This window comes from Ptychodera flava, chromosome 21, assembly GCF_041260155.1.
Source record: "Ptychodera flava strain L36383 chromosome 21, AS_Pfla_20210202, whole genome shotgun sequence".
Lineage (NCBI taxonomy): Eukaryota > Metazoa > Hemichordata > Enteropneusta > Ptychoderidae > Ptychodera > Ptychodera flava.
This window is the reverse complement of record NC_091948.1, coordinates 17,965,369-17,991,490: the sequence shown is the minus strand read 5'-3', so window position 1 is coordinate 17,991,490 and position 26,122 is coordinate 17,965,369. Positions and strand designations below refer to the sequence as shown.

At 38.0% G+C, this 26,122-nt stretch overlaps 2 protein-coding genes across 2 annotated transcripts; both read right to left on the bottom strand.

Annotated features, from left to right (window-relative positions):
* Positions 1–2,850: 2,850 nt before the first annotated feature.
* LOC139122231 (tripartite motif-containing protein 2-like) lies at positions 2,851–8,226 on the bottom strand. Its single transcript, XM_070687658.1, has 3 exons — positions 7,867–8,226; positions 7,581–7,770; positions 2,851–3,578 (listed from the first exon to the last, which is right to left on the bottom strand). The coding sequence occupies exons 1-3, from the start codon at positions 8,224–8,226 to the stop codon at positions 2,851–2,853; spliced, it is 1,278 nt and encodes a 425-aa protein (XP_070543759.1).
* A 5-nt stretch (positions 8,227–8,231) lies between these two features.
* On the bottom strand, positions 8,232–25,661 carry LOC139122230 (uncharacterized). Its single transcript, XM_070687657.1, has 10 exons — positions 25,516–25,661; positions 22,506–24,244; positions 20,428–20,694; positions 17,737–18,210; positions 17,075–17,172; positions 15,760–15,859; positions 14,028–14,633; positions 9,816–10,063; positions 8,609–9,713; positions 8,232–8,539 (listed from the first exon to the last, which is right to left on the bottom strand). The coding sequence occupies exons 2-10, from the start codon at positions 24,193–24,195 to the stop codon at positions 8,232–8,234; spliced, it is 4,896 nt and encodes a 1,631-aa protein (XP_070543758.1). The 5' UTR covers positions 24,196–24,244; positions 25,516–25,661.
* Between the last annotated feature and the right edge of the window lie 461 nt (positions 25,662–26,122).

Sequence of the window (26,122 nt, the reverse complement as noted above, 5' to 3'; positions counted from 1 at the left end):
AAGACGCCATCTTGTTACATGTTACATGGAGCCATTACCTGAGCAGCTGCATGCTGCTGTGCCAGAGCCCCCTCTAGACCTACGGAAGCTCTTTCATAGGTCATCGCGATGGCACCAGGTCAACATCGTGTTCGTACTGACATTGGATTATGTCGGCATAATTTTGGTTCATCGATTTGAAAACTTTTAAACCATACATGACAAGAGATAACAGAGGATATACAGGTACATTTTCAACAAATTGAGTCTTTGTCTTTGGTTGGTGTCAGATTACAGCGTGCGGCTAACGTTTCCCATACACTGTCTCGTCACAATCACTGCAGTCGTTTCAGCCACAGTTACGAGTGTAGTGATACATAGCGGCCGCCGCGTAGTATGCATAGAATAAATTCTATGCATACTACGCGGCGGCCGCTATGTATCACTACACTCGTAACTGTGGTTTCAGCATATGTCACACTCCACTACATACACATCACCAAGGTTTTCTTTTAGGTGTTTACTTTAAATTGGGAACTTTACGAAGAAAAAAGTAAATTCTTTTCAAAAAAACTTTTCTTCTCCTCTCGATGTCAGCAATCACAATTACAGTCCCTTCAGCATACAGTATAGTCCAGTACAGTCTACTGTATCAACAAGTTTGACACAACAAAATGATGAATATTGTCAACCAGAAAATTCTTAACACTCCAGCATGAAAGTTATTCTTGCTTTCTCTTTTGTCTCAGTTAAATGAAACTTTCTTCATCGACACTTCTCTGAGCTTCAAAATATACTAGAAGAAAAGTGTTGATTTTACACGTGCAAGTGCAATCCTCAATCAACACAGTACATTTTGTGCCATTAAATAACACACCCAGTGTTTCTGAAATAATTCACTGCATTTTTGCATATAATTTCCCGGACGGCATCATACACGGCAACGGGTAAGTTAGCATGGAGGAGACGGCGATATCTCTCTGCCTTCAAAATTTTCTTCACCTTGCTGAAGCAATGTTCTAATATAAACGCCCAGAGTCAGTCCGCGGTGTTGATGTTGAGGACTTTCCTCGAGATATAGATCCGACACTCGAAATATGCCAGTGTGTTTCGTCGGAATTGTATTTCCCAAATCAAAGTAGACAAATAGCTGAAAGAAAACTTTGATGATGTGCTATAGCTATAGTGCAGTGTCAAGCTTGTTGTGCATGAGTGGCATGTTGAAACCACAGGCGCTCCTGAGCTGGGTAGTCTGCTAAGTAGATCGATTTTCGGATCGATCTATTGATCCCGTAGTCGATATGCCCGCCACTGCAACCTAAATACTCACAAGGTGTGCAACACAATCACTCAAAAAACACGCGATCTGGGTTTTCAACTGGCCGTGCGCTCACACAAAACATTCAGAACTACACTCCCATATACCTCGTTGGATCACAAATTTAACCATCTCCTCAAATATATCACCGATGAATGTGTTACTTGCGTCATCTTGAAGAAATCGGCCGTGTTTTGAGACCAAGCGCGGTGAAATGCGGCCTGCAGAACGATTCTACCATATGACGTCATTTTTTCCACTGCTGATTGGTTCATCTATACTTAACCAGTGACGTCTTTCCATGACCTTTGTTTTGGACGTTGATTAGCCAATCAGTAGTGGAATAAATTACATCATATGGTAGAATCGTTCTGCAGGCCACATTTCACTGCGCTTGGTCTCAAAACACGGCCGATTTCTTCAAGATGATGCGAGTAACACGTTCATCAGCGTGATTTTCGAGGAGATGGTTAAATTTGTGATCCAACTAGGTTTATATGGGAGTGTAATTCTGAATGTTTTGTGTGAGCGCACGGCCAGTTAAAAACCCAGATCGCGTGTTTTTTGAGTGATTGTGTTGCACACCTTGTGAGTATTTAGGTTGCAGTGGCGGGCATATCGACTACGGGATCAATAGATCGATCCGAAAATCGATCTACTTAGCAGACTACCCAGCTCAGGAGCGCCTGTGGTTGAAACGACTGCCGTGATTGTAGTCTAGACAGTGTATGGGAAGCGCGCTGTAATCTAACACCAAAGACTCATTTGTTGCAAATGTGTTTACTTTTCTTATGATAAGCAACATGTAGACTCGTCGAGCTCTGCAAGGCAAACCGGACACTCAATCAAATTCCACTATATCTCTTTAAACAGTATTTTACACTTACAGCTGTTGATTTGCCGTTCTCTACGAATTGGGATGCGATGGGATCGGTTCTGTAATCAGTAAGATTGCATTGCAGAACACACTTCTTGACAAATTGTCTCAAATATCTCAGTACAAATTCTACAAAACAGCTGACTTTTGGTATATTTGTATTGAAGACATGACGCAACAGCTATGTTAAATATTCCAGTTCAAAATTCTGTTTGAAAAGTAGAAATTAACCCCCATATTGATTTGTTGACATGACTCATGTGTTGTGATGTTGACAAACCACCGTTAATTGTCATACACTTCTTGTCAAAGTTCCTCGATTTTTTCAGTGAAAATGTGTATGAAATTATTACATTTTATCACATTCACACTATAGAGATGTAGTGACAACAACTTTGAATATTTTGTCCCAGAATATCGGTTCTAAATGCGAGAAATAAACGATTATCAGTTTGGAGGGTGATGTAAACAGTGCAAGCCGATCATTCGTCACGCATGAGTGACAATATAGCGCGTCAAAACTTTCGAACAAATTTCAATATGTTGATGAAATTTAGACATTTACACATCATCTTGGTGTTTCTGTCTACTTAGAAAATACTACGATTTCATTGCAGGACTGGGGCCATGCACTAACAACAGCAATTCTATCACCGTCGGCGGTCACTGCCATGTGCTAGGGCCATCTCAATTCATCTTGGAAAAGATTACGTCCCCACGTTCTATCTTCACTCCAAATCGAAATCCTAGCATTGCTTCGATCACAAACATAAACATTGTCAGCGCCATCAACGGCAATGCTGAATGGGTGGGACAGCTGAGCATTGCCGGTACCGTGGTGACCGTATTTGTACAGGTAATTGAACTGAGAATCAAAACACTTGATGCAGTGATTCTCACTGTCAGACACCATGATGACATCCCTACTGTTGACAGCAACAAAGTAGGGCTTGTTGAATCTTGTATGGCCATCACCTTTATGACCAAACTCTCCAATATACATTCCGTCCAGGCTGTACTTCAGGACGCGATGACCGTTGACCTCTGTAACAATAACAAACCCCTTCACAAGAGCTATGCACCAGGGATTTGAGTCTGCAGGTAGGTTAATTATTCTGATAACTTTATTATTTTGATCACAAACAACTATTTGCAAATTACTTCTATCAAGGATGAAGTAGAGGTTGTCCTGAGAGACAGCTATGGACCATGGCTTGAATGGCTTGGCAAACTGACCACTGAAACTGCCCAACTCCTTTTCACAAGTGTAATCTTGGTTCAGTATGTATACAATATTGTTGTCGCTGTCACACACCAAAAGTTTATCATTGTGGAATGCCAGACCTCTCACACTTTTGAACATCTGTCCTTGATGACCTTTCAGAGTTCTTCTTGACCATCGCCCTGAAAGGTCAAAGGTCAAAACAGTATAAGTAGAACGGAAAGAGAAATGCACTGACATAGTGACAATAGGCTGTACCAGAACTGATAGATATACACTGAAGCTGAAAGCAGATATGGATTCACATTAAACTAATCAATTATTTACCTAAACTTTTTAGTTTATTTATCATCATCATCTCATAAATAAAATTTTTACTATGGCAACACAATAAGTGAATGTTCTGTCAAAGATAGTCATTTCCAAATTTCATCAACAACACAGCTTTTCATGTGTACCCCCTGGTAGTTTATTGACCATATTTGATTATTAACATATTATTGTAACGAAGATTACTTTGTCTGGCGTACTTGATTTGATGACAACCTTGCTGCCATAGCAATACTTTTTATAGATTTTGGTTTGTTTTGTAGGTCATTTCCCCCACACTCATCATGACCAGAGTTCAATTAGTCTAGAACATTCTCAAGGTCACTGCCCTTAATGACCTCACAACCTTGAATTCAATTAGTGGTGTTTGGAATGTTCTGGAAATTTAGTTAGTTGTGTAAGAGAGATAATTTTAGAACAGTAATTAGCATGTCAATAAAAGTTCTAGATTGTTCTTATATGCTTATGTAAGCACACGAGTATAAATACTGGGACAGCAGGCTTGCAGTCAGACATTTGGGATTGTGTCTCTTGTGTGTTACTTTAAGTCTTTGGAAACTCCAGCAGTAGTAATTTTCAAGACTTTTCAAGACCTTCACTGCCAACGCTGGATTTATACTGTGGACTTTGTGCAACTTCAAGCCTGCAAGCCAAAGGACTGTTCATTCATCCGACTGACTGTTACAACTCTGAGACTGGAGCTTTGCCGTCCCAGCTGAGATAAGTAGTCTGTACACTTTTAAAGCTTGTATTCTATCCCTGACTTAGCAATTAGTTTTATTTTCGTAACAAATTTTGTTTAAACAGAAACTGCTGAGTTCACGCTTTCTTGTTTTCTCGGCATAACAGGTTCAAAATTTGTCACTTGATTGTTACCGTATGTTGTATACTCATTTGCAGCTGGATGTTTCCATTCCTATAAACTGCCGAAATTGTTTTGGTTATTGAAGATCAATTGAAATGATGTATTTCAATATATTATTTCTATTTTATTACATTGAATCCTTTCTCTCTGTTACATGACAGTTTCAAGCAATTGTGATGGCATGAGACTGCATATTTGAAGCTGGATATTTTGTAAATAATTGAATCATTTTACTTACGTAAAATTCAAATTTTACTTTCGAGAGCATGCAGAAGAAGAAGTTACCGTGTTATGTTGTGATCCACTTAAAATCAATGTGTTCTCAAATCAATATTTATCACAGTGGTCTTTACTATTTTTAATGTGCTTTGACGGTCGCATGTATACCCTTTGCTCTTACGTTTTGGATGGAATTTGGATACATTTAATATTCTTATCTTCTTCAACATCCTATTTATTTTGTCAAGCGAATCAAACCATTATTATTTATTGGTTTACACTGGTGTCTATTCACTGTCTGTGAAATTAATTTTGTTTTATAAATTGTAATATGTTTTCAGTAAGTGACATTTTCACTTAATAATCATCTTTTCAGTGTGTTACTTCTGCAGTCTTTGAGAGTCTTGCTTCTACCGGTAGTGTCATAGCCAGTCAACAATCCATCCAGCACCCTGTACTACCGGTATGTATGGTAAAACAAACTTTTAAGATAAATATGCACAACCTAATTTGCATCAATCTAAAGTTAGAAAGCCACAAAAATAAAAAAAAACTTGTCACTGCATCATTTTTATAAGACACAAGTTGAGAAACATTTTTTTTAATTGCCTTAATATGTGATATTTAATTATCATTTAGGGAATTAAACTCCGTAGATCTATAATACAGTGCAGCACAGAACAAAATCCTGAAAAATGCAGGTCTACAATTTCAATTTTTTATATCCGACTCTTTTTGTTTAAATGTATTTCAGGGCCTGAAAAATATAATTTTTATCCACTTGTCTTCGGACAAGTAGCCTCTAATTTTCTACTTGTCCTTAGCAGAAACTCACTTGCTTGAATATTTTCTGAAAAAAAATAATTCTGTTTTTACCCAGATAATGTGACTTCTCCTACAATGGTGTGTGACAAATTGGTAGAATTTATAGTATTTAATTGTAAAAAACGTACATTACCATAATGAAATTAATTAATATGCTTTCGTTGTTTATTGGGATTTTTGCCGGTTATCACATTAGGTATGTTTTACAGAAATAAATAAGATGCTTCATCACACTTATGACTGCGAAACTAGAAGTGATTGAAGACAATAGTCTAGTGCACACATTTAACATTTTTTCACTACTGCTTTAATTAAAGTTCACTTCATATTTATAATTGCCAAAATGATTGATAACTTTTCATTAAAATTGCAAAAAATAGGTTGAAAACACTAAATATCTGAGAGGAACTGCTTTCTCTTCATAATATCAATAGCAACTTGCCATACCACGGTTTTGACAAGCTAGGTGGCTTTTGTTAATGTCTGCCACAATCAAGACAGGGGTCTTGACCATACCGTATAAGGAATTCAGCATTGTGACCAACACAAGCTTGCTGCGTACGATCGAAGAGTGGCATGAGACTTCTTCTAGAGAAATTTGTGACTGCAAAATACTACTTTGAAAGACAGGGATATAGTGCTTCATCAAATTTGGAGTTTCTGATATTTTTAGGTAAAGTTTTGAGCTTTCATCACACCACATACAAGTGCAGTCAATTCCATTGATGCTCCGTACACACAGGCGTTCTGTTTACTTGGTAGTCTGTATGAGTGTAGTTAATGCTACATTCCGATGTTCTTTTCCGTAGTCTTATAACCAAGGTAGAATTTGTGTTTATTTCTCGACTAGAACGGGCAGTTTTCTTTGCAGGCCGGATAATTCTGTTTCACACCTTGTTGATAAGGCTATGGAATAGAACTTCGGACGTTGCATAAACTACACTTATACGGACTACACAGTAAACAAAACGCCTGTGTCCGTACACACTGTGTACTACTAGCTAGCAGGTTAGTTGAGTAGAGTAACCCTTGTTGTCATGTCAATAAAGTTTGCTTTACTGTTTCACTGTCCAAATTGTTTGGTGAAAAGTTAGTGATTCTTTTAAAAATGATCTAGGCTTCGGCTTCAAACACCATTGTCTGGTTATATTGTCTTATAACATTTGACATGTAAAATGAGTGGGGAAGTACCGGTAGGTGGCCCGTCATTTGCCCCAGTGGCTAGTAGACGCACATCAACTTGCTCATACCATGAATCCCAAACTGTAACAGAGTAACTGATTTTCCTTAAGTGTTTGGTTGAGACGAAAAAATAAGCCCAGATTTGAGTATGTCCAAGTGACCGCGTCTGGTACTTTTGGGGACAATTTGTTTCTAATTTGCGTCAAAAGACCAAAACACTGAGTTGCCTCTGAACTTTCTGCCCGCGGGCAAGTGAGGGCTAGTTTTGTGCTAGTCCGTATTAGAAATCAGTCTGTCCCGGGCATCAGGCAAGCGTAATGTTCAGGCCCTGATTATGTGTGTACTATTTGCTTCAATTAACTATATAAATTATGACAATTCAAGAAACGTAAAATCATTTAGGAGGAAAAAGTTTCCAGTTATTATTGTAAAAGAAATTTTTTCTAATATGAGAATTTTTTAGTACACCATTTATGTTTTTGAGAACATGACCTATCGACCCAGAGGAAGCACAGTATTGTGATCAATTTCTGTGAAATACCCAGAATTCATGTTGTCGTTCACCTGCCATAAAGACTCCAGGACAATGTCAGTCCCTTTATCCAAGAGTTTACTTTGTACTTTGCTAATTCATAGCCATAACTTCGATAACTTCCATATGATTGTTTATTATGTGTATAGCACCATTTGTAACTTTATTCTGTATTCTCTATCAATTTAGGTATATCAAACATTGTTTCTATTCAAAGCAAACAAAACTTACCTTTCTCAAGCTCTGTTTCTGCAGTGACCATTGCTGGCACTGCTGCGTCCACTTTCCGTTCCTCTGTGGCAGTCATCTCAGGTTGTGTTGGTATCGCTGTCTCCATCTCGTTTCCATTCCTGCCAGTCATCTCAGGTTGTGTTGGTGTGGCTGTCTCCATCTCACTTCCCTCCCTGACAGTCATCTCAGGCTGTGTTGATGTGGCTGTCTCCATCTCACTTCCCTCCCTGACAGTCATCTCAGGTTGTGTTGATGTGGCTGTCTCCATCTCACTTCCCTCCCTGACAGTCATCTCAGGTTGTGTTGATGTGGCTGTCTCCATCTCCCTTCCTTCCCTGACAGTCATCTCATGATGTGTTGATGTGGCTGTCTCTATCTCACTTCCGTCCCTGAGAGTCATCTCAGGTTGTGTTGATTTGACTGTCTCCATCTCACCTCCATCCCTGACAGTCATCTCAGGTTGTGTTGATGCGGCTGTCTGCATCTCATTTCCCTCCCTGACAGCCATCTCAGGTTGTGTTGGCGTGGCTGTCTCAATCTCACTTCCCTCCCTGAAAGTCATCTCAAGTTGTGTTGATTTGGCTGTCTCCATCTTACTTCCCTCCCTGACACTCATCTCAGGTTGTGTTGGTGTTGCTGTCTCCATCTCACTTACCTCCTGACAGTCATCTCAGGTTGTGTTGGTGTGGCTGTCTCCATCTCACTTCTATCCCCGCCAGACATCTCAGGTTGTGTTGGTGTGGCTGTCCCCATCTCACTTCCATCCCTGCCAGTCATCTCAGGCTGAGTTGATGTGGCTGTCTCCATCTCAATTCCCTCCCTGACAGTCATCTCAGATTGCGTTGATGTGGCTGTCTCCATCTCCCTTCTCTCCCTGACAGTCATCTCTGGTTGCGTTGGTGTGGCTTTCTCCAACTCACTTCCCTCCCTGACAGTCATCTCAGGTTGTGTTGGTGTGGCTGTCTCCATCTCACATCCCTCCCTGACAGTCATCTCAGGTTGTGTTGGTGTGGCTGTCTCCATCTCACTTCCCTCCCTGACAGTCATCTCAGGTTGTGTTGGTGAGGCTGTCTCCTTCTCACTTCCCTCCAAGACAGTCATCTCAGGTTGTGTTGTTGTGGCTGTTTCCATCTCACTTCCATCTTTACTAGCTATCTCAGGTTGTGTTGGTGTGGCCGTTAATGTCTCTATCTCACTTTCATCCCTGCCAGTCATCTCAGGCTGAGTTGATGTGGCTGTCTCCATCTCAATTCCCTCCCTGACAGTCATCTCAGGTTGCGTTGATGTGGCTGTCTCCATCTCACTTCCCTCCCTGACAGTCATCTCAGGTTGTGTTGGTGTGTCTTTCTCCAACTCACTTCCCTCCCTGACAGTCTTCTCAGGTTGTGTTGGTGTGGCTGTCTCCATCTCACATCCCTCCCTGGCACTCTTCTCAGGTTGTGTTGATGTGGCTGTCTCCATCTTACTTCCCTCCCTGACAGCCTTCTCATGTTGTGTTAGTGTGGCTGTCTCCATCTCAATTCCCTCCCTGACAGTCATCTCAGGTTGCGTTGATGTGGCTGTCTCCATCTCACTTCCCTCCCTGACAGTCATCTCAGGTTGTGTTGGTGTGTCTTTCTCCAACTCACTTCCCTCCCTGACAGTCTTCTCAGGTTGTGTTGGTGTGGCTGTCTCCATCTCACATCCCTCCCTGGCACTCTTCTCAGGTTGTGTTGATGTGGCTGTCTCCATCTTACTTCCCTCCCTGACAGCCTTCTCATGTTGTGTTAGTGTGGCTGTCTCCATCTCACTTCCCTCCCTGACAGTCATCTCCGGTTGTGTTGGTGTGGCTGTCTCCATCTGACTTCCGTTCCTGACAGTCTTCTCATGTTGTGTTGGTGTGGCTGTCTCCATCTCACCTCCCTCCCTGACAGTCATCGCAGGTTGTGTTGGTGTGGCTGTCCCCATTTCACTTTCGTCCCTGACAGTCTTTTCATGTTGTGTTGATGTGGCTGTCTCCATCTCACTTCCCTCCCTGACATTCATCTCAGGTTGTGTTGGTGTGGCTGTCTCCATCTCACTTCCCTCCCTGGCAGTCACCTCAGGTTGTGTTGGTGTGGCTGTCTCCATCTCACTTTCCTCCCTGACAGTCATCTCAGGTTGTGTTGGTGTGGCTGTCTCCATCTCACTTCCCTCCCTGACAGTCATCTCAGGTTGTGTTGGTGTGGCTGTCTCCATCTCACTTCCATCCCTGACAGTCATCTCAGGTTGAGTTGGTGTGGCTGTCTCCATCTCACATCCCTCCCTGAGAGACATCTCAGGTTGTGTTGGTGTGGCTGTCTCCATCTCACTTCCCTCCCTGACAATCATCTCAGGTTGTGTTGGTGTGGCTGTCTCCATCTCACTTCCATCCCTGCAAGTCGTCTCAGCTTTTGGTCTTTCCTCCTCAATCTCAGTGATTTTAGGTTTGATGTACACATTATCTGCTGAAGGCTCACTCACTTCTAAATTTGAAATATAGAATTTCACAACGTAAAAGAATTTAAACTTTTAAATTGAAAAATATGCCTATTGGATATGAGTACATTAATACACTAAAATAAATCTAAAAACCACCAGCTTAGATTTCAGACAACTATACACAAAAATGTAATGGCCCTGCTGTACCACAATTGTTTTTCCTGTGCATTTTGAAAACAATCACAAAAATATTACACCCACTGAAACAGATGAACGCATAGTATAGATCTCCATTACTGTGATTTATCTACGGAAATATTTAATGTTATTTGTAGACAGCATTATTTTCCAGTTGCTGGTCGGTTCAAGCCATCTTAGTCAAACATTAAAGTCCATATATTACCTGATTTTGTTTAATTGAACTTAATACTGTTGTTTAGTGAAAAAGCCATAATACCCAAATCATTAAAAATTATTTTGTGTATCCATTTCTTTAATATTATATTTCATATATAAAACACAGGTCCTCACAAAAATCTGAATTCATATTGGCTGAAAATAGTCACGTGACATGACGTCACGCGAGGCCATCAGTGCAGTGTGCAGTGTCGATGTCACGAAATGCGTACGACAGTACGGTACAGTGTCTGGTAGGTATCAATGAGTCGAAGAGCCCTCGTACCCGGTCCGGCTAGGCTCCACTATGCTGTGAAGATCGGTGGAGATACACTAATCAACCTAACTCAGTTATGAAATTAGTAATCCTGTGATACAAACAAATATGGTCAAGAGAAAAAACTAGACACAAGGTTCACGGAACTAACGCAGCGAATATCAGTAGTTTATTTCCGGAACGCGGGAAGGTCGTTTGCTGTGCCAGTACCGCGGGATATCTTTGAAGACACAGATCAAAACTCTGAAAATGATGATTATATCCAGGTACATCACTGACAAAACGGCCCCGGGGCAAATCAAAACTCCGGCGATGATGATTATATTCAGGTACATCACTGACAAAACGGCCCCGGGGCCACTACAGTTACTGGGAAGGTGACGATGACTGTAATTGTTCGCAACCAGTAAACTTGCGACACAAATTACGTGTGTATGCACAGTATAGGTTTATTTTACGTCCATGACACAGTGGACAATAACAAGGGAAATAAATAAACGTGGATAATTATTATTCTCCGTAATTTGTGGTTTCATTTCATTGTTTATTATATGATCGTTTCAGCATTTTTAAAACAAAGGGCATACTGTACAAGAGACATTTTAGTGCGATGCCGAGTTCAACGTGGCATGGTGACGCGTATACTGGGTGCTTTCTCCTCGTTACCAGGGCTCATTACTCAGACTCGTATTGGCATCTGATGGCAGACCGAGTTATGAATTCGAGTTTCACACAGCTGCTGTCAGTATGTTAGTTTGGGCATATGTATCATAAATCGAAGCCGTAAATATGATACTTATTACTACCTATCTGTATTTCCCACTCCTGAAGGCTCGGGCGAACCTTAAGGTTGATCTGAAGGTATTCCGTCGCTTGGTCTATCTATAGCCAATTGATCCGCAGGTTGGGGAGATACGTCGCACCTTGCTGGCCCAAAACCTATATGGCGGTGGCCCTGAATTTCCTGAACAATAGTCATGTACCATGGAGACCAAGGCTCCCCATCACTATCATCTGAATCATACACAGCGAGTCCAAAACCTATCTCTTCATTCGCGCTCACCGAGTTTAAATTTGACGCCATTAATATGTATGTACAGGAGGCATAGATCGATTTGCACAATTGCCTCACGTGACGTCATAGATGAGGGCATGGTTCAAACAGAGATTTTTTTCTCAAGCCATGGATTTTTAGCAAGATTGCATTTATTTATCAACAGAAATGAATTAAATGACACTAGCATTTGACACATGACTCCAATAAGAGTTTATAGTAAAAAGATAAACAAATATCATTTCAAAGGTAATATATGGACTTTAACATTACACTGAAAGCTTAAAATACAAAGCAAAATTACTGTGAACATCAATGTTATCTAATGTGTAATAATTCAATCACTGTACAAAGTTTTAGAGGGAAGACTTTTAACCAACCCTTAGAATTTCTAGTGGTGACCAACACTTTCATTTCCACCACTGAAATATATATTCTGTTTGTCTACATGGACCACAACTCTAAAATTTAGTTTCAAACCTTGAGTAGTAGGGATACAATCATACATGATTGGTTTTGCACCTGATCAGTCTTGATGGCTGTAACAATTTCCTTTCTGACATGTGAGCCATCATCATGCGGATAGTTGCATTATGGGAACAACCAGAAACCAAAGAGCACAACTACAAGATTGATAAGTGAAAAACTTTGATAAACTTTAAGGCATCAAACTTTATGTGAATTGGTCTGTCAGCCTCTATGTTAGGTGTGACACATGGATACCTTTAACTGTCCCATTGATTAATTTCATTCTTTTTTAACAGCTGATGTCAACAAGAATAAGTCTTCATGAAAATTGATGTTCTTTGCTTGTTATGTTGTCTACTGAACATGTGAAAATGGTGTTTCTTGCTAAAGATAAAATTAAACATTCAGAAGTTTTTGAAAGCTTTTCTGAGTTTGATGAATCGTACTACTTGGACTTGTAAGGGGTTAACATAAATTTATGATTGGTTTGGATAGTCGATTGGATTCAGTAACATATACCGGTATGTACATTAAAGGGGACATGATTGTACGCTTAGGCTAGTACTTAGTGACCCAAAACATAATTTCAAATTTGATTGCATTTATGATGTTGTCATGATTTGTTTTGTCAAGTTGTTCTACAGCCTTGCTAATTATATGTGAGAATTAATAGATGAGATTGTTATAAATGGCAGATGGTATTGTTTTGCATTGAATAGAGACATCTTATACCGGTACATCTCAGATAATTCAAGTAAATATGATAAAGCTGTCACAAAACTCACTGGTAGTGACAATCATGTAATCATGCAGGACCATCTCGTCCTTAATATTCAAGATGGTATCCATTTGCATCCAATGTATAAATGGATACAATGTTGTAAATTAAGGACTAGATGGTTAGGGATGACTACATTATAGCTTTGTCAATACTTATGAACTTTGTGATGTCACCACCCCATTGCCCCACCTGACCCCCTATTATTACTGATAACGTATCTGGTTATCCTGAGCATTGTGACCCAAAATGTTTTCTACATCTACAAATTCCCTGACATTGTCAAACTAAAAAAAATAATAGGAATTCATGATGTACTCTGCTTCGCCTTGTACATTATGCCATGCAAAATTATGGTACTTTTCATCAATTATGGGCTAAAAGGGGTACATTACTTCTTAACTATCTGTATGGTGTACTGAATGTTATGCATGTCTGTGCCACCAGATTGGAAACTATAAACCCGGCCGATAGTTTATGTGTTTAATTACTGAACAGCTAAAAAGATAGCTTATCACTATTCTCTCGATCATCTAACCAATTTCCTGTTTGTTTTAACTTCGATAAAGAAGGGGCAGATGATGGTTATTGTAACCAACTACCGGTACTTTGTTCAAAAAGCAAATTGAGCTTGACCATGTAATTTTGCTCATTGTAAGTAATTTTCACCAAGAATGCCATTTAGAATCTAATTTGTAAAACACTTTCTTCTTAAATAACACCAAAAAAAAACATTTTAGAAGGGAAATGACAGGATAATTATGCCTCCTACCTTTTCTCTTAACTTGAACCTAATCCAGTTTTAATACTTAAAACTTATATGGATGATATTCAGTGTGCATTTCAAGGCAATTTTACATAACATTGACTTCAAAGTGTTCTCTTTGGCTCAAGAAAAAATTTATATGATATCTATGCATGCATATTATAATCTAAAGAGTAGTTTTCAGAAGAAGTCAAATCTAACATAATTTTCATAAATGGTGGCATTTCTTATAAACAGCAAATAAATAAATAAAATAAAGAAATACTCACCATTGCGTACTATCTCAGAAGGGATAATTTGTTCACCAAGTTGAACACCCTCTGCTATTTTCTTCTGCGGTTCAATATCAGATTGTGCATCAGATAACTGAGATAGTTTTGCCTTCAGTTCAGTTATAACTTTGTTTTGTTCTTCAAGCTTAGTTTGTAAATCTTCAATATTTTTGGGATCTAATTTTTCCAATTTAGCTGTAAGTGTATTAATATCACTTAGTTGTGTAGAAACTACTTTTTCAGCGCTATGGCAACGCTGCATGTACACCTGACACTGCTTTTCCAGCTGTGATTTTTCTTGTACTGCTTCAGCCAATTTGGTTTCAAGAATTTGTTTTTCTGTCCAAGCTTTCTCAAGCTGACTTTGTAAATTAGATTCAAATTTGGATTCTGATATGTTGACTTTGGACTGTGCTGTGTCAGGCTCACTTTGTAAAGACTGAACTTTAGACTCGGCTGATGCCAAGTATCTGATGTCAGAATCTGTGAGTTGTTGTTTACTGGGTTTGATTTGTAGTAAACTTCTAGTCTGTGACTCTTTGGCTGACACTGTGATTGTCTGAGTTACTTCACCATGTTGAGCGATGAGTTTTCCCTCAAACTCTGTAACAAAACATTGTGGGACAACTGTTGTTCTATAACATCAGTTTTCTGTTAAAGATTAACAAACAATCTGTCAATTTCAATGTTTAATTTGTGTTCCATGTTTAAGGTTTATGACAACATATCCTGCATAAAAAAGACAGCATATTATGTGACAATAGTCAAGTGTATTTAAGGATTATTTCATGATGTAGTAAATTTTATGATAATTCATGTTTTGCAGATGCCTACACTGAATCCCTAAGGACCTCCCATAGAAAATGATTCATGTCATATTACATGTCATTCTTTGATGTGAAGAATGTTTCATTTCTTATCAGTGAAGACTGCATCCTCATCCTTCCTACCAGAATATTGGGCAATAGACATCTCACTCTTGCAAATGCTAGACTTTTGATCCAATGGATATTAATAGTTTCTATGTCACTATCATCACAGCCTTTTTGTCTGATACACTTCTCAAATATGATGTGTACATTGCTCTGATAGAGTTTTGCGTGAGATGTGATCTCAAGTACCGTTGTGTGAGTGCGAGTGCTTCATGAACTCTAAATCGTGTGGAGGGGTCACAGTCAGAAAAATGGTAACAACTTAGCTAGGTTATTGAACCACTCTTTTTAAAGGTGGGGATTTGGCCAAGTGGTTTTGACTGTGATGTCTATGCTTGGTGACTCACTGGTGCCTTACGTTGTGAGTTCAAATCTGATTGAATATCTACTGAATTTGAACACTGAATGGGCACAAATCTCAGTATATTTTAAGTTTTGGATCAAACAGCAACAATATTGGCTTTCACTGTCTGTTACCAAAGAGAAAATATGGCGATACAGAAGTGAATGAGGTACATAGTTTCTGGTATAATACCTAATTAAAACACTCTGATAGTACTCCTGTTTTAATCGACATAAAATTTTAACAATGACGTTTTGATCTTATAACAAAGTGCCACATGACCAATGTATAGAAGAATGGCTCAGAAAATTATGATGGTACATTTGTCATGTAACTCCAATTTATGTATGACTAGGGCTATTACTTAAACAATTCATTATTTGGTAACAGTGGGGTGATCAATTTCAGAAGCCAGCTAGGTCTAAGATTTCATACATTACTAACAAATACTCACCTTGTCCCAGGTTGGTCTGGGATATTTGTTCAGCAACTTGATCACTTGCTGTTACAACAACTTGCTTATTTGCTTGCTGTGACAAGGAAGGTTCTTCATCCTAAAACACAAATCATATACTGGTATATCAGAAAAGATGATGTATGCAAAAATATTCTCAACACTGACGTGACAGCAGTTTGCCACGCCTTTCACATTTCCTATGTATCTCTACATGTACCATTGTTGCCATGTTTGTCTGAATGTATGATGAACATGATGTGATGTACATCAAAGAACATATCACCTCAGAATTCTTAATGACATTGGCATCTCGTCAGTAGCATATTTTGTAAAGATTTGATATAGCATGGCACAATTCATGCACAACATTTCAAGGTCTACCGGTACATGCATTCTCCCAAGATATACATTCAAATAAATACGGTAGTTTGTTGCAGTTCAATATCAGAATGAATTGCTACAAGCTACCGTATTTATTTGAATGTACCGTATATCTTCTCAACATTTGTGTCTTAGGATGAAGAGCCAGTCCCTTGTCACAGGAAGCAAGTGGATTCAATGGTAAGAGAAAATATATCATTGGTCTTTGACCTTCAAAGTTAATGTAACAAAACAATGACACCATAATAAGCAAATAATTTAAAAGTTTTTATGATATTGGTAGGTAAAGTATGCCAAATTGTCTATTGTTGGTTGAGAGAGTTTGTTGCATGGCAGTGCTAAAACGTGACCTAAACTATTACGGAAATAATAAAGGTAATGCTGCAATAGTAAGCTACGAGATAACACAGGAAAAAATTAAGAGTAAGAAAAAATTAATTGTGATTGAAAGTCCATGTTTGGTATATATTTGAAATTGCATTTTAAAAAATGCCCATTGTCGATATGATGCGCTTCACCATTCAAAACTAACTTTTAGTGGTCTGTCTGAATGCTACTGTGGAATGCTACTGTCATGACTGAGCACACAATGTGATTTACATTTACCGGTATACCCACTGTTCAGAATACTCGCGGTACAAAGCATAAATTTTATTTCAATGACCTTTGCTATATGCTGAAATTTGCATTCTCATTTTTTTGGTACTAAATTTAAGTGAACATGCAACCCTTTTAAAATGCAAAAAGCCCACCCATTGATATTATGTATAGCAGTTGTTAATCCTCCACAAGTGAGTATACCAATACACAAAAAAATTCGGGTAAATTATCTTCATGTAGCACTTGTTTGGCACACCTTGCCATACACATCATGCTTAAATATCATATTTGTCTGAATTATGGGTTATCTGCTCAAGGAATTCAGTGAGACCCATGATATATTTTCTCTTACCTTTGAATCCACGTTAAATTGACCATCTTCTTCTTTTTCATAATGAAATGTAAGAGGCTGAATTCCTCCACCATCTCCTGAAAGAAAAAAATGAATTGTTTCAGCATGTAGTAACTGTATATCTGACGTTGAACTTCATGGAGTGCATATAATTAGGAGGAGGGCAAAATTTTGATTTTAGTCAAGATATTTTAGAAGTGCTAAGGTGATGTAGCATACCTATTTATTACTTCAAAATCATATGACAATTTTCAAAATCATAAGCAGTTTTATGCCAATTTTAACAAATACTATAATAGCGGAGGTATATCTGGAAGGACTTTAAAAAATAATATTGACTATGCAAAGAAATGACAGTGGCAAGTGACATTCAAAAGTTTCTTGTGACGTAATGGATAACTTCTATTTTATGCTATCACTTTAAGTGAAGGTATATATCAATGACCAAACAACATTGTTTGAAACTTGATACAAATATTGCAAATTACAAGATATCCGTTGACTGAAAGATACCAGTATGCTGCGATTTCATGTCAAATTTTGGTACTGTACACATTTAACTAGCATTTTTGAAATTTTGCAAATTCCCAAACAAACATTCTTTGTGATGATTTAAAAGAGCAAAATGTAGAACAACTTACGGTTAATGAAGAAACGTTCAATTTCTTTAAACTTCACTGTGTCATATGTAGCTTTCAACTGCAGTGTTATTCCAACTTTGGCAGCTATCTCTCTCATTTCATCTGTTATCAGCAGTGGTTCCAGTGCTTTGGCCAGATTTCTGGATCTACAGGTCTGCTTCAACCTGTAGAGATAATAAAGGGTTACAATCTTCAGCAAGATTCCCAAACACCCTGTTGCCAAAGTATTTGGATCCAGACCAACTTTCTCCTTGCAGACTTTCTTTACTTCACTGCAACTGTCTTCATCTGCCAGCACAGCTTGCACTCTGCGTTTCAGTCTATGTTCACATTCTCTCCATACAGCCTTCACCTCTTTCTTTTTCCTTTCCTGCAGCCTTCTTAGATGTACTGAGAGAGCTTTGGCTTGTTCTTCTAGTTGTCTGATACATTTTTGGAGCATCTCTTCATCCAAGGCTACTTTAACTGGGAAATCTGGAATAGAGATAATAAAGATGGCGTAAATAGTAGGAAGACACAATGTGGTTGATAAATTAATATCATGAAAAATTAAAGTTGTCCTTTGCATATTTGTTTGTTAGTTGTTTCCTGAATTAAAGGATTTAATAATGCAAATAATTTGTACTGATGACCAATTGTAGCAGTTCTTCAACTAAAACTGCTGTTACTAAGTAGTCCTAAATATGTATAACTTTGAATATTCAATGTTTAAGGGTGATAATTGACATGTTTGATTCTTCTTACCTGAAGCTTTTGTGGCAAAGTGATAAAAGTAAAGGATGAAAGAAATGATGTCATGTCATGTCCTGACATCTAGAAAAGGGCAAATGTAAACGGTACCAATACACAAGTCTGGAAGCAGGGAACAGGTCAGTAATTACAGGCCAGTCTCGCTGCTTCCAACTACAATGTATAGCAAAATTGTTTGAAAGGCTAATCTGTGCTAATATTTATACTCATGTTAGTCCAGTTATCACAACAAAACAGCATGGTTTTGTTCAACAGCGCTCTTGCACAACCAATCTTGCTGTTCTTGTGAAAAATGCTATTGATGCAATAGAAAGTAAAACAACAACTTGATATTATCTATACAGATTTCAGCAAGGCTTTTGATAGAATTGATCACGTTTTCCTGCTCTACAAATTACAGTATTATGGCATTCATCAGAATATTCTGAAATGATTAAAAAGTTATTTGAATAATAGGCAGCAATGTGTAAATTGAGTAGCGTCGACTTGGTGCCAGATAACATCCGGTGTGCCACAAGGTTCCATTCTTGGGCCTTTACTATTTTTATTATACATTTATTAATGACTTGCCGATGACTGTATCTGTTCTGTCTTTGCTGTTTGCAGATGATGCCAAACTTTTCAGTTGTGTTAAAAACTCTTGATGATAGCAAGTACTTACAAAAGTCCGTAGATAAACTTGTTCAGTGGTCAAAAATTTAGCGCTTAGATTTGAATGCCAGCAAATGTATAGTACTTACCATCACCTTAAAAAAGAAACCTATTAAGTTTAATTACCATGTGGATAATTGTTTGCTCGATCATGTTTCTCACATTAAGGATTTGGGTATCATTTTTGATTCAAAACTCACTTTTGTTCATCACATTGACGCTATTGTAGGTAAAGCCAATCGCATAATTGGTCTCATTAAATCACTCTAGTTGCTGTCTTTCGACACCTGTTTATTACTATGGTGCGTCCAATTTTAGAATATAATACAGTCATTTTCAATTCAATTTCTGAGAGTCAGGCAAACCGTATTGAGTCAATTCAGAAACGTTTTCTTAGATATTTACATCATAAACAGGGATGTCACAGTGACTTTTCATCTTGGTGTAATTGTGACTATAACTTGCTCTGTAATCTTTTTAAAATTCAACCTTTGTTCTTACGTAGGAAACTATTTGATTGTATGTTTGTGCGTAAATGCCTTTTATCTTCTTATGACTCTACAGATTGTATAGGTTTTTATGGTCTATGCGTATAGATACTCTGCTAGACATAGACCTCTATTACATATCCCTTACTGTAGAGTTGATGTTACAAAAAATGGCCTGATTGGACGTACGTCACGACTTTTTAATGATCTGATTGATAAGGTTTGCGATGTCGATGTTTTTGAATAGTCTGCAAAACATGCCTATGATTGACAGCATGCCTGCAGTAATCATTGATTTGATTGTTCATTTAATGGTCATGTACCATAGTGTGCTAGAAGACAAACTGGTATCCAAAATTACCAAACTAACATAAAATTGATCCTCTGCTGCAAATTAAGAACGTAAATGGTAATGCTACCATAAATGTGTATGGGCTGCCCTAAAATTGTAGAATTTGTACAGTAGTACATGGTAACTGCTTGATCAAGTGTGCCTGGAATTTTCCTATGATAATGATTAATTACTACAATAAAATTAATAGAACCCAGAAAAATTACCGTAAATGTTTGCTTCATTGACAGGTCTCTAAATTTCACAACCCACGTATACATGACGATGTATAAAGTAGAATGTTAATAGCTACCGGGATACACTGCGGGAAGCTGCTATTACAGTTACTGTTACAGTAGTAACCTGTCTACAAACTATGGCATTGTGTGATAAACACTCTGTCCTGTTGCAAGGCAAGGCTCAGCTACTGATGGGTATGATCATGCAACCTTGACAGTGGTGATTAACTACCTTGTTGTTCTTCATCGCAATTTCCAACTTTTGCCTCCTCAGTATTTGGGTTTTCATTTTCCATTTCAGACAGTGTGGTTGTGGCTTGGCCAGTTTCTGCATCGTCCTTAGCCATCACATCACCATGTGTTTCTTCAACAGCTTGGCTTCCAATACCATCGTCTTTAGCCACAGGTAGTGTTGACATTTTTCTATTTATTGATTCCAGAACTCCCCTTGTTGATTGTGTGCTTGATTTTCCAATGTCGCTTGATGGTCTTACATCATCTGGTGTAGTATAAGATTAAACAAGGAAAAAACAGTCAATATACTCAGGTCATGCTTTACAATAATGCAAACTTAGAGTTTATAGCATATTATTTTAAACATATTTTAAAATTCAATTTAGTTTCCACGAGCACATTCACATTGTACGTCTTCGTTTCTAGATTGTCTTTCACTGTTCACCGACTTTGCACTACAACTATGTCATTTTCATTGACTGTACCGGTAGATGTCTCATAAAAGGCAAAATGAAAATGTTCTTGTTACTTTGAGTTCTGATAGAACTGCAAATTGGATTTCATCCTGCTCTCAGTCCTCTGATTACCAAGGGACTGGTAAGTCTCTTTGGCCTGGGGGATGGGGGTGGATTCATGTGGGAGGTCACCCTGTTTTTGACTTTGGTGATAGGGGGTCACCATGTTTTTGAAATGCCCAATGGGGGGTCAGTGTGGTTTTGAATTTTGACACAGGCTCATGAATACTTGCCTAAAATGCAATGTGTCAGCAACAAATTTCATCATTCAGTTGCATTCTCGGTGCGCCCTTCAAATGCATAACTTCAATAATCAGACATATTTTCAGCACGCCCAACTTTAATATATCAGACAGGCATAGATCAGAAATATCTGTATGTTCAATATTTTTCAGCATGCTCTTCGAGCGCATTACTTTAATATATCAGACATTTTTCAGCACGGCCTTCGGGCTCATGATTTTAATATCAGACATATATATCGGAGATACCAGGATGTTTCATATTTTCCGGCACGCCCTTCGGGCGCTGTACTTTAATAAATCAGAGATATATGTCAGAGATAGCTTGATGTGTGCTAAGTGAAAGTGTACCATTATGAAAGCATGACAAATCCCTGATACTTTTCTGTTTTCTCTATGAGAATTCAGTATGAGAATGCAACATACACAAATATTTCACATATATAATGCAGTGACATATTTGGAAATAGAAAAATGACAAGATATTTTTTGTTCTCATTGATGCCACTATTTTCCTTTTTGTCAAAGGTTTTCTGTAAAAAGATGCCTTTTATGACTAAAAGGCAGTATTTGTCATTATTAGCTGTGCTTTTATGATTTCTGTACATTTCAGGACATCTGGTTAAGCAGAGAAAGTGTGAAATGCATTCACAGCTTATTAAAAATACTGTATTCAAACTTTAAAAGTGACACTTTGAAATTCTTCTTACAACTGACATGTCAACAATTTCATTAAAAACACAGAATGACTGTTTAAAATATAATATTTATAAATTATTATATATATATATATATATATATATATATATATATATATATATTATATATAAATTATATACCAACTTTTGTTTTACCATTGTCGCGCAAGGGGGTCACCCTGTTTTCAAAATTTGGAATAGGGGTGTCCTGTTTTCAAAATTTAGGGGGTCAGCCACTTTTTGACGTCGGCAAAATAAAATCCACCCCACCCCCGGGCTGAAGAAATTGACCAGCTTTTCACTATAAAGTTATGCCAATTTGATTTCCTTTTATACACAAATCAGTGTTGAATAATAATGACATTTTAAGTGACATTACTTTGTGAAGAAAGTGATATATGGATCTTTGGGACATAGTACAGTAGAGGGGAATATGGCTGAAATAATTTCCTCTAAACAAAGTTCCTTATCTATGAGAATCTTGTCTCTGCAAACAGACAAGTGATCAAAAACATGTTTCTAACTATATATTTAATTTTCGATCCAAAATTATGATAGCATTAGCTATCCTGGTAAGATTTACAGCTTTTTGGATATGTGATTTTAAAAATAAATACATACCGCATTCAGCTACTTCCTGGCCTTTGTAGTCACCTTCATTTTCTTGTTTTATTGGTTCCTTTAATAATGATGCAAATTTTGCAAAACTTTCAGTGATAGCTTCACAGTCTATCAAAGCCTTCTTCACAGCCTTTGCTTTCTTGAAAGAGTCAGGTGTCTTTTCTAAATGTTTTATTATTTTCTTTGACAGATTCACTTCACAATTTCTGATGACACAGAAATCAACACACATTTCTAAATGTTTCATTACAAAATGAGCCAGATGAGAATCATCATGGACTGAAGTTGGCAAACCGAAAGTCATCGCTTCCAAGCCATAAAAGCTGTAATCCCAATAGCATGGTGAAGGTAGGCAGAGATGAGACTGTTGTAGAGATGTCAGTAGGGATTTTGCTGAATGCCCTGACTGGAGTTTTGGGTACACATATGGACTTTCCGATGCATCAGCCAAAATCTTCTGTTCAGTCTTACCAGCTTTTTCAGAAACTCCTTGTATCTTCCACTCTGGGTGGCTGCTGTAATGTTCTTTTCGACGATTAGCTGCAATACCAATGGAAGCTGCAATAGACTTGCACCCTTCTATGGCATTCTGTGTATCCATCTGACCACATGTTAGTATGTGGTGTTGTGTGACTGGCTTTTCCCTTGGTTTTTTCTCCCAGAAACATTTGTCTGGTCGTGGAAGAATCTCCTCATGTGGAATGTCTGATAAGTCTCTACCCTGAACTTCTGCTCTGTATGCATTTTCAAAATAATCATAGATGCAAGGTCCTATGGAAAACAGTATGTCTGCTTCACTTGCCATTTGCAGCATCTTTTCTTCAAATTCCAACAGACCATGCTCTTCAGCTTGCAGGCAGTTAGTTTCTGGACGAGCATGATTGATAAGAACTAGCTTTGCACCAGGAAAGAGTTTTCTCCTTATATCAGCTGCAGCACGTCCTGTCTTTGGAGCATAACCAATTACATATTGAACATTTTCTACTTCTCTCAGGTCTGGATAGTAGATTTCATGATTCAGCAACCATTCTAACTTTGGAGGATCATCTCTGTGATCGGCTTTCTCTTTCCTCTTTGCCGGTATCAAGGTTACACCACAGTTCTCAGCATCTTTCTTCTGGTCATCACTGATTTTGACATCAAGTACTGTAGAATACGCTTTCAGAGTTTCTCCTGCCTTGGCCTTCCTTTCACAAAAATCTTGGACAAGAGTTCTGTGAAATCCTGTAAGACCTAAGGCATCTTTGTTCCAGGCTTCGTTAATGAATACTGCTGCTGAGGGTTGATCAGGTGGTGGATGAAACTTGGCACCAGGGAAGACACTTTCTTGAAGTGCGGCTGCTGTCTTCTTGACATTTGAAGACAATGCAACAACATGGTTTATGTTTTCCAATTTTCCAAGTTCTGGATAGTAGGAGTCAGGAAAGCGAATCCAGTTTATTGCAGGTGGATCTTCAATAGGATCAGATAATTTAGGTCTGGTAGCTGGAATCAGAGTTACGCTGTGTCTTGCTGCATCTTCCTTTACTTCTTCAGCCACATCAACATCAAGGACAGTGCAGTGAATTTTAGAAAATTCAACAGGCTTCTTCTTCAGTGTATTTTCACAGAAATCTGTGATCATCTTCCAATTTGCTGGGCCATATGAATTTCTCTTCCATGATGTTATAAACAGTGCAGATCGTTCCATTTTGCGTAATGGTAAAATTCCAGATTGATTGAATTGTTAGCTTCTTATCCTGAAAATAAGTTCAAAATGGTATAGCCATTAAAGTCATATACTCTCCTTTATTAACCCTAACACTTGGCAAATAAGCTTCAAAGATCAAGGAAAATGTTCATTAGAAAATATCTTGCCGTCATTGTTTGTATATTTGACAGTACAGGAGCAATATTTTGATTTGATTTTAACGCCAGTTGTTTTCCAAATCTCAGCTCATATTAAACAATTGTAAAACGTCTCACATTTAAGCATTAATATCGTAGATCAAATATTGTGCTTGCAGACACATTGCCTACAGGGTATGGTTTTACAGTTATCATATGGCTTGGTCTAGGAAGGCATTTATATACACCTGACTAATTGTCCCACCATAAGTAGTGTCAATTATATTCATAATGATTATGATTTATGGAGAGAGTACTAGATATAAGGTGAATTTCCTGACTGCAAAAGTGACCAGCAAAGAGACCATGTACATCTTTTTATTTAGTCTACAAATAGTTTGTGTCCAGCATTTGTTTCAGAATTGACTCTTCCATTTTGATCAACAACCTGGTGTCTGAAACCCTTTGTCTGATAGGGAGGTGCTCATTATACACCTTTCACATTAACATGGAAAAGTCACATACCGGTATGAGGTATTTTCAGTTCAATGGGAGTGTTATTGACACTATTTGTGACAGAATGCAATGGATTAAATTTTCTGATAATATATTTCCTTCATATTGACCTATAAAAAGTTTTTTAAATATGTCCACCACTAGCCAGAATGGAAGAGGAAGATTACTTTTAAAATGAATTTACTTTAAAGACGAATTTACTTTAAAGCCGAATTTTTAGTCATGGTGAACACAACTGCCCGAGAATTAGGGGTTAATACATATAAATCTATTACTAAACCGTATGTGACATAATAAAATTTCCACTTCCATTTTCCTGGTGTGTTCTTGTTGTTATAGAAAGGTCATTTTAGGTCACACTGTCAATTAGGTCAAACAAGCTGAACAACCTTTGTACTTAAGCTTCGCCATTACCCAGGGTAAAAATGGCTGAAAATTTAAGGCATTCGTAGGTTCATAGTAAAAGTTTTCATGTTGTTATTTGATAGACCAGCCTATATCATACTTTTATTACTTGTTAGATTAACGTACAAGTAAAATCACCCTATCTCTGCCAATTAAAGTTTCAACGGCCCTTGGGATATCATAATTCCTGGTTTAGTTGAGCCAAAAGTCGTGATAAATTGATCTGAAGTTAACTTGGAAAAAAGAAATGAGTGAACCATACCTAAGTCTCTGGATAATTATCTGTACTTTCACCAACAGGTCCTCAAATTCACACCTGAGAAGTTGATCTAAGATTAGTAAAAAGCCACAAGGAAGTCAGACTGGTAGTGCAAGATTGTTGTACATGTATCAACATGACATCATACCGGTACCTCACGTGATAGGAATCAGATTGGACTTTATTACCTGGCAGCTCACCGACATGGTGAGGGCATAGTTCAGTAAATATACTTGAAATCGCTAGAGGGCATTTTCATGGATTATTTAATCATATAGCTAAATCAACAATAGAGTTTGTAGTAATATTCCTGTCAGTGTTGTCGGGTGTCAAGATAATTTACTGTTCATCCCTCACTCATGTTTCATATGAAAAGGGAACACACATATCATCGTGTTCACCCAACTCAAACATGCAACAAATCACAGACTTGAGCCAAATTGAGGCAGGGAAGGCAGAAATCTCGTCTGAAAACACCATAGCTACAGTTTGGACCCACAGCCGGGCTATATGCAGGGCTACTATAAAAATTGAATCTGTCATTCTAGTGCCCCTATAGTATAAGGTGGTAAACTTCAAATCTGAGGTGGAAGATCTTTACAATCTGTAT